At 39.4% G+C, this 16,536-nt stretch overlaps 2 protein-coding genes and 1 pseudogene across 3 annotated transcripts in view; 1 reads left to right on the top strand and 2 right to left on the bottom strand.

Moving 5' to 3' along the window:
• Positions 1-948: 948 nt before the first annotated feature.
• On the bottom strand, positions 949-2,777 carry LOC145496900 (beta-2 adrenergic receptor-like). The gene has a single exon (XM_081476669.1). It carries the CDS (start codon positions 2,521-2,523, stop codon positions 1,489-1,491), a length of 1,035 nt encoding a protein of 344 aa, XP_081332795.1. The 5' UTR covers positions 2,524-2,777; the 3' UTR covers positions 949-1,488.
• A 2,852-nt stretch (positions 2,778-5,629) lies between these two features.
• On the top strand, positions 5,630-8,009 carry LOC145496886 (trace amine-associated receptor 7a-like; annotated as a pseudogene).
• Positions 8,010-8,495: 486 nt separating this feature from the next.
• Positions 8,496-16,536, bottom strand: part of LOC145496876 (uncharacterized) — a 34,144-nt gene continuing 26,103 nt past the window's right edge. The window contains exons 22-29 of one of the 2 annotated variants that reach the window (XM_081476644.1): positions 16,365-16,534; positions 15,652-15,778; positions 15,226-15,307; positions 14,366-14,506; positions 13,800-13,892; positions 12,736-12,850; positions 12,188-12,231; positions 8,496-11,464 (exon numbers count right to left, since the gene is read on the bottom strand). In XM_081476644.1, coding sequence (XP_081332770.1) covers positions 11,321-11,464; positions 12,188-12,231; positions 12,736-12,850; positions 13,800-13,892; positions 14,366-14,506; positions 15,226-15,307; positions 15,652-15,778; positions 16,365-16,534 — 916 coding nt within the window. In that variant the 3' untranslated portion in view covers positions 8,496-11,320. The remainder of the gene's footprint in view (positions 11,465-12,187; positions 12,232-12,735; positions 12,851-13,799; positions 13,893-14,365; positions 14,507-15,225; positions 15,308-15,651; positions 15,779-16,364; positions 16,535-16,536) is intronic. The other variant, XM_081476646.1, reaches the window with a different exon arrangement.

Genomic DNA, 16,536 nt, shown 5'->3' with positions numbered 1-16,536 from the left:
GTTAAATGTTGTTTACCGGTAAGTAGTTTGCCGTTAAATTATGTACGGAGGACTATATCTTCTCTGGAAAGTAGCCGGCGCGCTTGTCAAGCATGGGTGATCATGGATGCCTTAGACTGATCAGCAACGTTTTAGTCAAAGCCGTTTTCGCTACGCACCGAGTGCAGAGAACAAAGCAGCAGTTATACTATTAGGAGATAATGGAAATGAAGGACTCGATTTTACCAGTTTTCAGTTTGGACCAAAATTCAGGAATTCGTTTTATACCACAGTTCCACATGTTCAGGTTTTACCACAATGCCTTGCAACAATCATCGGTCCATATGGAACACTAAAAAACTAAACGACACACACTTCTACTTCCAAGACATTATTTGTAATTTGCGTCTTAACTCATACAAAATAGCAACTTGGAGGCTAACTAAAAAGGGAAAAACTTGAACTATACTGAAGCTGTCTCTAGAGTTGATTTTCTGAGATGAAAGATAGGGATAATTTCACAAAGCAACTGCCGAGATTCCTACCAGGAGGAAACATGGAATTTTGCTTCGATGTGAGTCATTGACTTTGTTCAGAGGTTTTCAAAGAAAGATATTTTAAAACAACGAGGTAATCGAAAGGTAATGTGTTTCAACACAACTTCAAAGGATTGGTCAGCTTGATCGTCTTTACAGAACTAAATGCAAACATGGAAACGTAACTCTTTACTCTCAGGATAAGCCCTAGAATTCCATATCCTGTATATCAAGTTGAACGTTTTTTACACACTATAAATGTAAATGAAAGAGTAAAGTAGTACTTCTTGTTTAAAATGGATGCAATTTGATGTCGGTGTCAAATTACTCTCCAACTTGACTTAAAAGTATTGATTATCTTTGCTCGTACCTATGACAGAAAAATGCATATGTTTGAATTTATTTGCGTGGAAGGTGAAGAAAAACTTAAACGTAGCCAGTAAGCATATACATAATATGCACTGAGGTAAGTGCATTTGCTCACATTTAGTTACATGAGCTTAGAGAGTCTGGTGTTTCAATTTTTTTCATCCCTATCCCACGTCTGGTTCACTGGCTGTTTGAGACGATTACAACTTTATTGCACGCGATAAATTTACTAAATAAGTTTTTGACTCGAATTTCTTATGTAGTAAAATCAAATCCAAAACTTGTTGTTCTGATTCCCAGATGGTCTGAAGTCGCTTGCTCCGGCCCTCGCTCGCTTTCCCTCCTTGCGAGCCAACTCGGACTTACCGAGGTAAAGATTGTCGCGTATGGCAGGAAAATATCCCAAGATGTTAAACATGTCTTAACGCGATTTGAAATTAGATTGAAAAATGAGAGTTCCCCTCGAACATAATCTGGCGTATTAGGTTTATACTTCCCGCGATATCCCTAACCCTAACCCTAACCTGACGTTAAACCTAACATCAAGTTTGGCTGCCTTAACTCAAACCTACTGCTTATTAAATAAAGCATGTGTGAACGTGTATCATTTGAATCGTCCACAGTGCTCTGTCTCTGATCTCACAGTTGACTGCCTCAACTGGAAAGAGGCGTTTGCAATTTGCACCCTCTTATGCCTATCTGACTCTATTGTACGTTCAGGCGAAGTTCTTGAGTGAAGGCATGGACAAGGATGTAAATTCAGGCGTAAAGCTTCGCGAAACTCTCCATTTCGGAAACAGTAAATCCACGGGTTGATCGCTGATGATGTAAACGCGATTGCTTCAATCCAGGGCCACACAACATAGGCCAGTCTATGATCAACGCACTTGTCGCCTGCTGTTACATAATCAACAACTGAAACCACTAAAGAAGGCATCCATGAAACAATAAAAACACCCAACACAAAACCAATGGTTTTGATGGCTTTATGATTTTGTATAGCTTCAACTGTAAAACTGTCTTCCTGAGAGTTTTGCAGATTTTCCCTTTTTATTCTTCTAGATTGCTTCCTCGCGATTTTGAAAATCCAAAAATAGCACAAAGTGACAACACTTAATGGAAGCACAAATGTTATAAATGTTAAAGAAAACCACAGTTTTTCAATGTTGGTCCGATTATCAACCAAAATCCTGGAGAAAGGTACAAACAGGGAGTATAACCACACCATTATAAGCACTGCGTAACATCTTTGCTTGGTTATAACGTCCTGATAACGAAAAGGAAAGCGAATAGCAATAAATCGGTCTACAGAAACACAACATAAGTTGAACACTGTGGCGGCAGTTGTGTGAATCCAGAACAAGTTTATAACTTGTCTCAATATGTGGGCTCTTGGCGGCTGAATCCAACATCTGATGGCTATCCAGGTAGGGTCTATAACAAACCCCACGGTAAAGTCTGCTACGCACAAAGAGGCTAAAAACCGGTTTGAGATTGTTCGTAAAGACTCGTTTTTGTAGAACAACCACAGCACCACTGCATTTCCAATGACAGCTGCTAAACCAGAGGAGGCGAACCACAATGAGAGAACGATGGATGAGGCACCGCTTAGCGTTTCGTTCAAGCAGCTAATGTTCATGTTAGGTTAGTCAACGACACGCAAAAAGCCAAAACAAAATCGTTTAAGATGTAGAGTGTTGAAAGCTTTCTATGTAATCTTACTGACAGGAATGTTGTCTTTTAAAGTGAACAAACTCGCTGAAAGCCTGTCAGTTTTAATTTTTCACAGGGACAAATTTCTAGAAGTATCGTCTGGTTGTTTCAACGTCATTGGTCTGTTGAAGAAAACAATCACCAGCCATTGTTCTCGATTAGTGTCTTAATTGATCAACTTTCTTATAATTGGCCCGATTCAGAAAGTTGGACTGTTATTAATTTTAGCGAATAATTGAGTTGTTTTCCTCCTAGCTGGTAATTTGAAACTGAATTAAGTCGCAAAGCATCTGGTGTTTCCCAACCTAGTAAAGACTTGTTAGTGGCTTTTATTGAAATTGTTTTCTTATCTAAATACAGTTGGACCCCGCTAATTCAAACTCGATTATTTAGAATTTCGAATTAAAGAACCGTTTCCCTCGGATTTGTTCTTCAGTCATTTACTATCGGCTATTTCGAACTACAGTATTTTTCGTTTCCCTCTGAGAGTTCGAAATAGCGCGCTTTAACTCGTATATTGTATATTTTGTTTTCCATTTAATTTGTCTCCAATCCCTAGCGATCAGTAAAACTGATAAAGGAGGAATGACAAAAATTCGAGCAGTTATTATGTAAGATTCAGATTGAGTTCATGCCGGGTCTTGGGAATTATTTTACCCTTTACTTGATGTGGCCTCACTAATTAAATGCTTCCCAGTTCCCATGATGCCTACGAAACGTGGGAACGAGATAACTGTTATGTGTTGTTGTTTTTATTTTTCTATCTGTATTTTTGTACGCTGCACTGAGAAGAAACGTCCCACACAGCAGGACAAATGTGAACGTCTTCGATAAATTTAAAAGTGGCCTCACGTTCGTCTGCCATTTTGTTGATTGGTTGAAATACGTGTTTACCATCACAAAAAAATTGGTGAAAATTGTTGGCGAGAATAGAGGCAAGTTGTACTTGTCAACAATAGTTTGCCAACGTGTTTGCCCACTGTTTTTGTACCATTCATGCACACCAACTTAAATTTGCCAAACGAGTTTGTCAACTTTAGTTTGCCACATGAAGGCCGTTTTACTTTATCGTTCTAAATCAAAATCTCTCTATCATCGTTTGTTTCACATCAAACCTCAACTGCCCTCCTTGCCTCATAATACCCACTAGCATCCATTTGTTCGTTCATGATGCCTTCTCTACGCAACGCTATGCGATATACTATTGACGCAAAATCATAAGCAATGGCGTCCGTAAAGCTTCGTCTATTTCGGCTCTCTCTTCTAGTCATACACTCCCGAGAGTGTGCGACTTTGGTCGTCGCTCCGGGGCCTCGTCCACACTACGATGGAAAAATGTGAAAACACTGTTTTCACTCTGAAAACGCATTAAACGTTTTCCGTCCACACTACGCCGGAAAAATGTGAAAACGCAACAAATTACCGGTCATTTTGGATTTGCGTCTGAGGAAAAATTGGACAGGGAAATCACATGATTGTCGTGACTCCATTATTTTCGAAAAACTCCGTTTTCAAAATGTTTTCCGTCCACTTCTCAAACTCATTAATAATTTATCAAGTTTAAACAAAGGAAATCATGACCGCGACGGTGTTTGGATATATGATCTATATTGGCATAGATTTTTACGATTTTATAATTCCGTTTTTTCCTTAGTTTTAGTTTCGATTGAATAGATATATCAAGCACTCAAGACAGCGTTTGACCACCTTTCCAAACACCTCGAAATTCGTCAAAAAATACTCCGCTACGCGTCGTGTTTTCAACTCTCTTCTCTCTCTTTTTTTTTTTTACTATTGCATACAATACTAACATTACTTACACTACTAAGACTTCTTACAATACTAACATTATCTACAATACTTACATTACTTACAATACTAATATCACTTACGCCACTAGTGACCTTACTTACAATACGACCGCTACTTACACTACGATTACTACTAACACTACGATTACACACAACAACTACTACAGATGCTCTGCCTACACAACTGATAATACGAATCTTACTCTACATTGTACTCTAATTACACAATTACAAGATACTTTATATGAAATTACAATACAGCTATTTGAATTATCATGAATGTACATATAAATTTACATAATTTACAAGTAGCACTTACTCCTTTACAAAAAAAAATTGGATTGTTATTCAAAACTAGGTTCCATTTTGCCTGAAAATGTTTTAAGTTTAAGATGCTTTGAGAGGCTATAAACTTTTCAATTTCATATTTTCTCTTGACCACATCTTCGAAAGGCAAAAAGAGAGGGATTTGTTTATTTTTGCGACAATTCCATAGATAAATTTTACCTAAAATGATGAAGTAGTTGAGCAGGTTAGATCTCTGTTCTAATATTCCTAATATAATGTTAATATATTCCAGTTTTATTTGCTCCCTGGTTACTGTCAACCAAAAGTTTTCAAATTTAGTCCAAAATTCTGTTGAGAAGAAATGTTCTAATGTTTCTCGAGAGGTTTGACAAAACGTACAAAGATCACTTTGAATCCTTCCGATTTTTGCTAATCGGGTATTCAAAAACAAAATGTCGTTTAAAATTTTGAACTGAAAACATTGTACAACTGCTTCAAGAGCAACTGATTTTGCCAGTACAAACGCTTTTCGAGTCTCTTCTTCACTTAGGTTAAAATCTGACATTAGTTTAGAGAACCCTCTTGAATGTTTGGCTTTTTCTTGAATAAGAAAAGCATAAAAGTTTCTACTCTTGCTCGAGAGAGGATCAAAATCTTTGTCACATTTTAACTCAAGTGTATTTAAAACGTTTCTATCGACGATGAGATTCCTTAAATGCTTTGGCACAGAGCAACGAACAGCAGACTACGTCAAGTAATTTGAGCCTATTAGTCCCTTGTCCTTTGCCATGTTAAAGGATTCAACATTGTTCCGAGAATACAGTAAGTCGCTGATAAAAATTACCCCAGCATTCATATAGTTATGATAACAGATCGGTTTGCCGTCTATTTCAACTCTCTTCTCGGTATTTGAAAATGTTGTCAAACGCGGTAATTCGTGTTTGATATATTTACACAGAAACACAAAGCCGGTGTTTTCAAACTCCTCTGGTTTGAACACTATTTTCGAAACGCTCCGTTTTCGTGACGGATTAGTGAGGACGGTAGGTCGAACCGTAGAAATAAGGCTGCGTTTTCAAATTTTCTACGGTGTAGTCAACGCCGCTGGCTGGTATCTGATTCTAGGGTGAGTTCTGGCGTTTGAGGAAACATTTTTCTTTAAGTTTTCAAACTTTGAGCAACGTAAAAACTCTCATTTACATTGTAAAAACGGCGGCCTAAAAGTCGACAGCTTGCTAATTTAATAACGTTCTTTCCATGTTTGCTATCAGTTTTGTACTAACAGCTTCTTTTGTGATTGACAAAACTACTTCATGGAGTTCTCTGTTTGCGTCCCTGAAGTGTTAATAAAGAGGCTAAATTTATTAGAAGTTCTGTCAAAAAGAGAACCCACCTGCCTGCAAAACGTTGTTCAGTTTATGAAAAAATAGCATCCTTCAGGACATTTCAGTCGCAACAACCTCTTGCAAGTCATTCGAATAACATTCAAAATTATTTTTTGTATTCTACTTTTCTTGTAGACAGGCCAAAAATGAATACCAGCTGCGTCAACGAGCGACTGAGCAGTGCAGCATCCATCGTTCTCTCGTTGTGGTTCGCCTCCTCTGGTTTAGCAGCTGTCATTGGAAATGCAGTGGTGCTGTGGTTGTTTTACAAAAACGAGTCTTTACGAACAATTTCAAACCGATTTTTAGCCTCGTTGTGCGTAGCAGACTTTATCGTGGGGCTTGTCATAGACCCTACCTGGATAGCCATCAGATGTTGGATTCAGCCATCCGAAAGCCAAATTTTAAACAGCATTTTGGATATGCTGTGGATTCACACAACAGCTGCCACAGTGTTTAACTTGTGTTGTTTCTGTTGACAGATTTATTGCCATTCGCTTTCCTTGCCGTTATCAAGACATTTTACCTTTGAACAAATGTTACACCGCGATTTTCATGGTATGGTTAATTTCATTTTTTCTTCCTTTTTCGAGGATTTTGTCGCTAAATAATCCAGCAAATGATGCGATACTGTGGTTGTCGTTAACATTTATAATATTTGTGCTTCCAATAAGTGTTGTCACCTTTTGCTATTTTTGGATTTTCAAGACCGCCAGAGAGCAATCTAGGAGAATAACAAGAGAAACTGCTCGAAACATAGACCAGAACACTACAGCCCTTGCTAAACAAAGTTATAAGGCTGTCAAAACGACTGGGTTCGTGCTAGGTGTTTTCATCGTTTCATGGATGCCCTGTGTCGTCCTTACTGTTGTGCATCATTTCGCAGGCAAAGACAAGTGTCTGGATCATAGATTTTCTTTTGTAGTGTGGCCCTGGATCGAGGCAATTTCGTTTACATCATCCGCGATCAACCCGTGGATTTATTTCTTCAGAAATAGCCTGTTTCGAGAAGCGTCGTATCGCAGTTTTAGCTGGCTATTTTCCTCGAGAACTGCGCCAAAACTACACTGGAACGAGAGAAAGTCAAGAAGAAGAGTTTTCACTGTCAGTTCCATGATTGGTGAGACAGAGTTCGAAGCCGGGATAAAAACAGAAGCAATCGCTCCGTATGCCACTTACGTTTGCGCTCGGGCATGTGATCAAACCGGTACACGATCAACCAAATCAGAACAGAAAACTGACAAATAGATCGTTTTCACGTGACGTCATCACTTTCTAAAACCCAAACCAAAAGAGCCACCAAAGTTTTTATCCTCGTCAGGCATAAGAGGCGGTATATTTATATCTGTTTACAATTTTACATCTCAATAACGTGCTTCGTTTGGAATCCAGAGCATTTTGAATTTCAGTGTTATGGAGGTGCGTGACACAAGGCTACGATCGAGTTCGTCGAAAAATATATACTTATCTCCTGATTTTGAGCCTTTTTAGAAGTTAGAGCATTAGGAAAAGTGCTTATGTAAATGCTTGATTGATCGGTACTGATAATCAGTCGCCTAGATAGCCAAAGGAAGTTCCAGATGTTTACACTATTTTCCGGCCGCCATATTGGTGTACCACGGAGGTACACCAACATGGCGTTTTCATACTGGGCTCTGTAAATATCTGCGAAACATTTCGACGAATATCTGAAGTTTGGGGAAACGCACAGGCCTAAACCTTGGAGAAGTGTCTTATTTAGTTATCTTCTATAACATCATAATTTCATAGCTTTTTCCAAAGGATGGTTTTCGATTTATTTTTTTATTGCGTGACAGTGAAAACGATCTATAGAAGCCGGGTCGTCATATTTTACTGTAGCGTCAAGGAAAGAACACAGACAAGTCAGAACAAAAGCAGAAAGTCAGGTTGATATTGGAACGATGGAACTTAACCAGCTTTAGTTACGTCTTTTCTCTTAAAATTATTTTTATCAAGACTAGTACAAAATTCAAGTTTAAAGTGACTGAGTCAGTTAATAAAAAGTACTTAATTTCGAAGTTATAGAAAAGTAACATGCAAAAATTCAGGATGCTGACTTGCTTAGAGCTCGTCAAGCAGTGCAGATAGTTGAAATAGAGTCCAAAAAGTTAAATTTAAGCTAGTGAAAGTAAATTGAGATCAGAAAGTTGAAGTCCTGCCTCTGCTTAGCCAAATCTCTCTGCCATATAACGTTCGTCTTGTGAAAGGTGGAACACAATCAAAAGACGCAGTGAGGTTGTTTTTGTCGTCTTAACCGAAACGAAATTACGTTTTGTACGTTAGTTTTTTTTCCAAAGGTGCAATGTTGCCTAAATGGCTATTATTAATTAATGCTCATATACGAACAATTCAAAAAGTGCCATCATAACACAATACCTTATTCTGTTACCAAAGTTCTCTGTCCAATGCTGCCAGAGTATGACTGACCGCCATCGCAATTCGCGATGACCATTTATTTTGAATATTGTCCATGGAATTCGTCAGCTTGGGCCGATTTTCTTCGGCTTCGTCCTTCGACGAACAACTTTTGCTACTGCCGTTGAAACTCTGGTTGGTATGTAGATTTCTGTTGCTCTGAAGAAAGGTGATTATGATCAACTCCAATCCTGCGGCCAGGCGACGACTCTATTGCGTTTCATCTGCGTTTTTTGACTCCAAAGAAAACTACAAACTTATCCTTGGACTATGTTTCCTGTTAGAAACCATGCCTTAAATTTAGCGATGAGAAATATTACAATTTTCCTGCTTCGACCTCGCTACTGAGTGCTGCAACATAGACTGAAGCAAGGCGATTCAGTTTTCTCAACAAAATCCATGGAAACATGTTCGTTAGTGTCGTCACAAACAGCTCTAACATCTTGCTCGCGGTCGCTCGTGCACACCATGGAAAGCCATGGCTAAAATTCTTCACTTGTGGAAGTATGTATCAAGACCAATTCATATGAAAAAAGAAATATTTGCAATAGAGCATAATAATAAGCTTAAAACTGAAACAAACTATCTTTTCTGGAAGTTAAGCTTAGCTTAAGTTTAGGCTGATATTTTGGAAATTGGAAATTGGAAATTGGAAATTGGAAATTCGGGGTGGTAAACTTATGAACAACGCACACAGCCGAGCTCATGAATTAATTTCAGTTCCAAATAAACTGTCTTCTTAGTTTCAGTTTAAGGCAAACTGTTCTCAATGAAAGGTCTACGTTCTTACCCTGCCATACAGAGATTTCCTTCTCGTTCTGCTCGGTGCCTTAGCTGTCAGCCGTAAACAAAGCTGTAGTAGCTGATTCCAGTTGATTCTGAAACGAAGCGAAAGAATTTCCTTTGCAAAGTTCTTCGACCTTCAAACCAAGTCTCAAGCCGTAGTGTAAATTTTCAGACCACTAGGAACAACTATTGGACGAAGGATTCTTTGCTGTTTTCTCCAGAAAAGTTCTCTTGCCGCTTCATATACAGGCCAACTTTCATTCATTTCAAGATGAGCGGACTGCCGAGCCGACAGAAGACGTGCCATTTGACTTTGGATTCAAAATCAGGTTTTCAACTGGTTTTTTCGGAAGCGTCCTGAGCCAATCAAAAGCAAGTTTGCTATCAATCAGCAATTCTCAGAAGGTCTCAGTTTATCAGACAAAAGGCATTTACAAGACAAAAAAAGTTCTCACGGATCAGCTGAATAAGGTACACGTACCAGAATAAAGTGCGGCACGGATAGTCCGAGCGTGAGTAAATTTAAAATTTGGTGTAGATACGTTTAAAGTCGTTTACATAACAAAATTTATCCATGCTGAACCATGTTTTAGTACGTGTACCATTTCCATCGAAAACACGCCAAATTAAAATGTTCTATCGTGTATTAGGAAATGGACCTTCATGACACAACAAGAACGGTATCGTTTTGACTTTATTCCTTTTATTGTTCTTTAAACTGTTCCAATAACGATGAAAACGCGATACGCTAACATAACCGTGTATAAATTTCATAAAACATCGGCAACAAACTTCTATACAATGGCGGATCTAGGGGAGGGGCCCGGGGGCCCGACCCCCCCCCCCCTTATTTTGGGTAAAAAGAGAAGAAATCACAGAAGGAAGAAAAGCCGGCAGTGCAAGCAAAACAAAACCACCGCGCAGCGCCCCCTCTCCCCCCTCCCCTTCCTTAGCTCAAGGTATGGATCCGCCACTGTTACATATACCTCATGATTTATATTGAAAAAACCCCTAATAGAACTCACAATATACAACAATTTTAAACTCATATCTGTAAACTTGGATGTATATATTAAAATCAATTTCTTTCTTTGTTACCGATGCAGAAACCCGTCTGCAATCAAGCTCATTGGAATAGGCCACGTTCGTATTCTCGGTATTGGACTGGAACTAGCTTGCAACTGAGGCTAATGCGTGGAGTCCTTTCAAATGCAAGTGACATTAATCTCTTTTTAACGATATTCACCCGCACAAGCCCCTATTCCAAGCTAGTTCCAGTCCAGCATCGAGAATACGAAAACGGTCTATTGACACAGAAGCATTAAAATTATATTATAATACCTAATTTCTCGACATGTATGTATTTAATACACGTAAATTATAATCTGATGTAGGTGTAGACATATATATATATATATATATATATATATATATATATTTCTTTGGAGGGGTGGGGGGCAAAAATTTCAAAAGATAAAGTTAAAAAAAAAAAAAACTATACTGTAAAATATCATAATCCACGAATCATTTGAATTCTAAAAGAGGATTTAAAATCAAAACTCTACCTGACAGGTAAATAACACTCGTATCAGACAGAAGCAAAAAGACCTAAACTTCGACAAGCGCGATGCAATGAAGACAATGCTTGAATACGTTCTGTGAATGGCATCTTCTCTTTCTTGCCTCATACATCCTCGGTACCAAAGGTTTTCCATTGTTTTTTTCTCTAAACATTTATCAAGCGGCGCCGTGTCGACTCTGCGGGTTCATGGCTCAAGTTTGCTTCAGTCGAGAAGACAAAACCGGTGGGACTAGGGGACAGTTAACGTGACTTGATAAAACTACAAGACTGCCCTCCAAACTGCACTTAGAAATGGATCCTAAAGACAATGAATCAAATCTCCTGATATAATGCTAGGGTCAAATCGCCAAAAAGGGAAAACGCAATAATTTTTTTAGGTAACATAAGTTTGGAATACATTCCAGTCCTGAGGTATCTGAATTGTGAGGACCTCCCCTAGCAAGGTGCATCTGTAGGTTCTACCAATATTTCATTCACGGCACAGTGGGCTGGTTGCGTCACAGCGTAAACAACAGCATTTGCAACGTCACTCGGATTAAGTCTTTTGATGTCGTCGCTAACTTCAAATTTTTCTCGAGCCTGGAAAAAAGATTTGCAGCGATATTAGTAAATTAACGTTTCTTTTGAGCGTGGGAAGTAATGACTGACGCTCCGCTCGCACTACGCTGGAGGGATTTGGAAACGGCGTTTTCACATCGAAAACGCATCGAATGTTTTCCGTCCACACTACGCCGGAGGAATTTGAAAACGGTGGTTTCACTCCGAAAACGCATCAAATGTTTTCCGTCCACACTACGCCGGAGAAATTTAAAAACGCAACAATCACCGGTCATTTTGGATTTGTGTTTGAGGAAAACTCGGTCAGGGAAATCACGTGATTATCGTGACTTCATCGTTTTCGAAAATCTCCGTCCTCAAAAGGTTTTCCGTCTACACTAAAACTCAAAGCCGGCGTTGTCAAATTCCTCCAGTTTAAAGAGCGTTTTCGAAAAGCTCCGTTTTCGTGACGGATTAGTGTAGACGGCAGGCCTAACCGTAGAAATAAAGCATCAATTCATGCAGTTACTAATCTCAAGACGGAGTTTCCAAACCGCTGAGCTGAGGAGCTACCAGGCTCGAAAGAGATTTCATGAGTTAGCAAGTAGTTAGGACTATATTCTAAGCACTAATGTATCATGCTTTAAGGTTGTTCGTTCATCTTCGGGCTTAATTCCGAATCAAAAATGAAGGTTTTTCCATAAAACAAAAATCACATATGTCAGCTGTATCTATATTAATCAACCCAAAAAACAATAAGCACACCTCTGTATCTGTACCCCCTGTCCCAAAGTCTGTAGAAACATCACCTGTAAGAAAGAAAGAAAGTCAGGCAATTCTCAATGCATTAACGGATCAAATAATCTAACCTGTAGAACAGGCCGGGTTTTAACGGAGCAGAGCGTAAGACCGAATTTGTCGCACTCCATACTCGCCCGAGTCCTACGCGCTCGTGTGTCGCGCTTACACTCCGCTCAGTCCTAGCTGCCAAAGTAATCTCTCGACAACGGCCAGTTAATCAACAACTGACGAACAGTGTACAGAAAAACCCATTTTTTCATTGTAAAAGGTCACGAAACTTGACCGGTACCGCGCGTGGTTGGTCTCTGTTTCTGTTTTATTGATACATTTTCATTGTGTTACGTATTTATAAGCAACAATAGGCATATTTTTAAGTCAAAAATGTTACACCCCCGAAAAGAGACAGGTGATATATTACACCCCTTTCTCCCCATAACGGCCACCTCTCTAAAACGGTCACTTTCCTCTGTCCCCAAGGTGGCCGTTGTAGAGAGGTTCGACTGTACTCATACCTGGTTGAATGGAGGTAACCTTCACTCCACTGCCCACAGTCTCTAGTCTCAAGCTCTGTGTTAACGCCTCCACAAAGAACTTGGTGGCAGTGTATACAGCTAATCCAGCAAATACCTGAAAAGAATGACCCCGAAGTATTTATCAAAAACATGCTAATGTGCAAAGCAATCGACGCTGGAAATAAGCAACCAAAACCATTTTACGCCTGCTTTCACTGTTACCGGCACAGGTGACATCTTTCGACATGCCATCTCTCCGCATGTTATGTAACCTGGCCTATGTGAAAAATGTAAATGCAACAGACTTCCTTATGGTCGAACTCGACTTTAAGTCATGAAAGATGGATTTATTTGACATCAGAATAAGGCTAGGAGTATCAAGAAGTCATTCTGTTAGAGATAAATCGACTGTTTTACATCTTTCGAATACTAAAAGCGGTAGCGGCCTAATTCTACCGGAAGTCACTATTGAGCCGATTGACTACACTAAAATCGCTTGATTTATTCCGTAAATTAGGAAACAGGCAAAGTCCACAACCTTCTTCAGCTATTTCAGGTCATTAATTATCATTTATTTGTCATTTCGTCCGCTAATAAACGGAAAAATCGCCAATTTCACAGTTAAACCGTCTTTCAGCCGTTTATATAGCATGTCGAGAGATGGCATGTCGAAAAATGGTCGAAAGACGTCGCCTATGCATGTTACACTGAAAGCGGTTGTAAATAAAATAGACGCAGAAAGGTGGAAGTTTTCTTTTTAATTAGAAACAGACTGATATATAAATTAATGTATGGAAGACGTGTAGTGACAAGTGTAGGTTAAGGCTACAAGGTAGTTTACAGTAAACCAGCGAGTATGGTCAGTCGGTCACTTACGGAAGAGAACCACGCCACACATTCAGTGTCCATCAAATCTTGGGGAAACATGACAAACTAATGGTGTTACTCGCAGCAATACTGCTAGTCACTTAATGCAGTGAAAAACAGAGCTAAACGCAAGCTGTACTGTCCATAACGACCCGTTTTCCATTTCGTTTTTCATGTTTGTTTGTTTGTTTGTTTACCTTTCTACCAGCATTTGAAGAGATGTTGATGATGTGTCCCTTCTTTCTCTCCAGCATTCCTGGCAGCACTGCACCAATGCAATTCATCACACCCTGTTCACAATTACAGCCAAAACCAAATAAATCACCAGTATTTGGACGGTTCTTAATTGAGCTTGGAATATAACCAGAACTGATTTTGCTTAACTGTGAGCTGTGATTGGTTAAAATGACTCGCGCCAACCACACAACTAAAACCAGAACCAATCGCAACATAAGCGCGTTTTCCCGCCCTTGGCACCAACCACTTGTATCTGCGTCAAATTCTCATTGGTTAAATACAATGTCTATGTTTTCCATGACCGGCCACTGTAATTTCTTTGGAGTTGGCTTCACGACACTCAGTTGAAAACCGCTCTCACGAGGTACTTTGTAACAATTTCAGACCAGTCCCGTTCAATCCAACTTTACCACATTATAGACATAAGAACAAAGAGGTACTAGATGTTCTCTTCCATTAGGAATAAAACTAAATTATAAGCATTATTCCACACTGATGAATATTAGCCAAGGTCTGACGTATTTACCTTGCAGTTGACATCAACCATCTTTTCCCATTCATCAAAATGGCAGTTCTTCATTGTGGTGTAGATTCCTAGTCCAGCACAGTTAACTATGATATCCACAGGACCTAGGGTGTCATTTGTGAATGACACCAGTTCAAGGACCTAGTCATGAATTTAAAAAAAGCTGGATAAATAGGAGTAATGGCTTAAAGAGCGTTTTTATTGTTCATTTAACAGTCTTCTTCGACGTAACATGCTGTGCCTCCCGCTTCCTGAACTTTCATTTCCGGTCGCGCTACTATCTTATGAATGACAGGCCAGCCCGTTGCTAGGGGCCACGTGCATGCGTGTGAGACGAAGTTGAGTTGTAAAACGCGAGTGGTGTTGTTGTGCGTGCAAAACCCGCGGATAAAGTTTTCAAAAAGGAACCAGCAATGTTAAAACGTCGTCAAGCAACGACAAATGCCGTATACGTCTTATTGATACGTTTTGTATCGTGTTGTAACCAATGTTTTCTTTAAGTGAGACCTTCTCTGCTGGAAACACAACACAACCATTACTCAAGTGTTACCAATAGCCGCGATGTAAGCCAGTAAGTTTCGCTGCAGGTTCCAAGACACTTGAAAAAAAGTGAGTTCTATACACACATGCCGGGCACATCTCGAAAGATATAACCAAAATTGTATTTTGAAAAATGCGTCTAAATGTTTTCTTCCTAACACATTTCATTCTTACCCAGTGTTAGCATCTTTGTTCTTTTTTGGGTTATTATCACTTTTTGAAGTTTCTCAGCCGATTTGAAGGTATTTTCGTGGGAAAATGGCTTACTTTATCGCGTTATGTATCTTTACAACTAGTCTAGAATCTTAGTTACTCTTTACCTGCTGCCTGTTGACAACATCTGTTTCCATAGAAACTGCTACATCTCCCAACTCTGCAATCTCATCTCGAATTCTATCCAACCTGGCGAATTTAACAGAGTGCTGCGTGAGAACTTGCACACGCTTGGGTTTTAAGGTACTGACCGCAGAGACGCAGAGCCTTTGTTTGAATGGTTTAAATCTGACTGTTGTGGCAGATGGATTCGTCAGGTAATGGCGGGAAAACAGCACTACATGTTGTAACTTGCGAGATTCATACGTACATGTCGCACTCAGCCATTCATGTCTTACCTTTTTTTGTTGTTTTTGTTTTCGTTGTTTTTGTTTTTGTTTTTGTTTTTGTTTTTCGCCTCGGGACATCATGTTTATATATTACATCATGAGTTAACCTGGAAATACTACAACTTTCTCAGTGTCGGCTTATACCTTTCTTTCCGTCTGGCAGCTAAAACAACCTTTGCACCATTTTCCGCCAGGGCTCTGGCCACTGCTTCACCAATTCCACTAGAAGCTCCTGTAACTATGGCAACCTTACCTCCAAGGGATCTGGGACCTTGAAAACAAATCAAATGCACACTTAGTAACCATGGCTACTGATTGACAGAAGGTAATGGTGTTTTACTTCTGAATAACGATTGTTTAATACTAAAACCTTTTTTTCGGCTAAAATAAATGATTACTGAACGATAGAGCGGATTTTACTCGAGTGTCGGAAGGAATTCGCACTTGCTCTGGTTTTGCGTAACTTAAAAAACTCGCGCCACTTGGTGATTCAATCAGTAAAACCAAAACAAACCTATCTCGCTCGTACTCGTTTTCCTGCGTTTCGCGTCCGCTACATGTGTTTGCTTTGAGTTTTGATTGATTCAATGAATTGTCTGCATCCTTTGTGCTTGGGTACAGTGAAAACTTTGGTTTTGGTTTCACGATACTCAATTAGAAACCGCTCTTACGAATTAATTAAATTAAATTAAATGTGAAACTGTAATAGCTTGAGTGAAGTACGAATTCACGATCACTACAAAAATTGCATTTCGCACGAGAGGGTGTGGTAAGATCGCAACTCGCGACTCGCAACTCGCAAGATACCCGGTCCCTCTTTTAGGTAAGTGCTTGTTATCCTCATAGAAGTACCGTACCTTTCATCTTCTTCTTAGGAGTTGGCAGAGCACCCTGAGCGACGAGAGCAGAAAAATAACTTGAGAGAAGTTCAGCACTTATGAGAGGATAACTGACTTTGAAGTACTCCATGACTCCTTCAAAATTGGTCATTGTGTAAGTGCTCAGCTTTGAGAAGAAAGACGAGTCTCT

Source organism: Orbicella franksi, chromosome 9 (assembly GCF_964199315.1).
Source record: "Orbicella franksi chromosome 9, jaOrbFran1.1, whole genome shotgun sequence".
NCBI lineage: Eukaryota > Metazoa > Cnidaria > Anthozoa > Scleractinia > Merulinidae > Orbicella > Orbicella franksi.
This window is presented reverse-complemented; position numbering and strand designations above follow the sequence as displayed.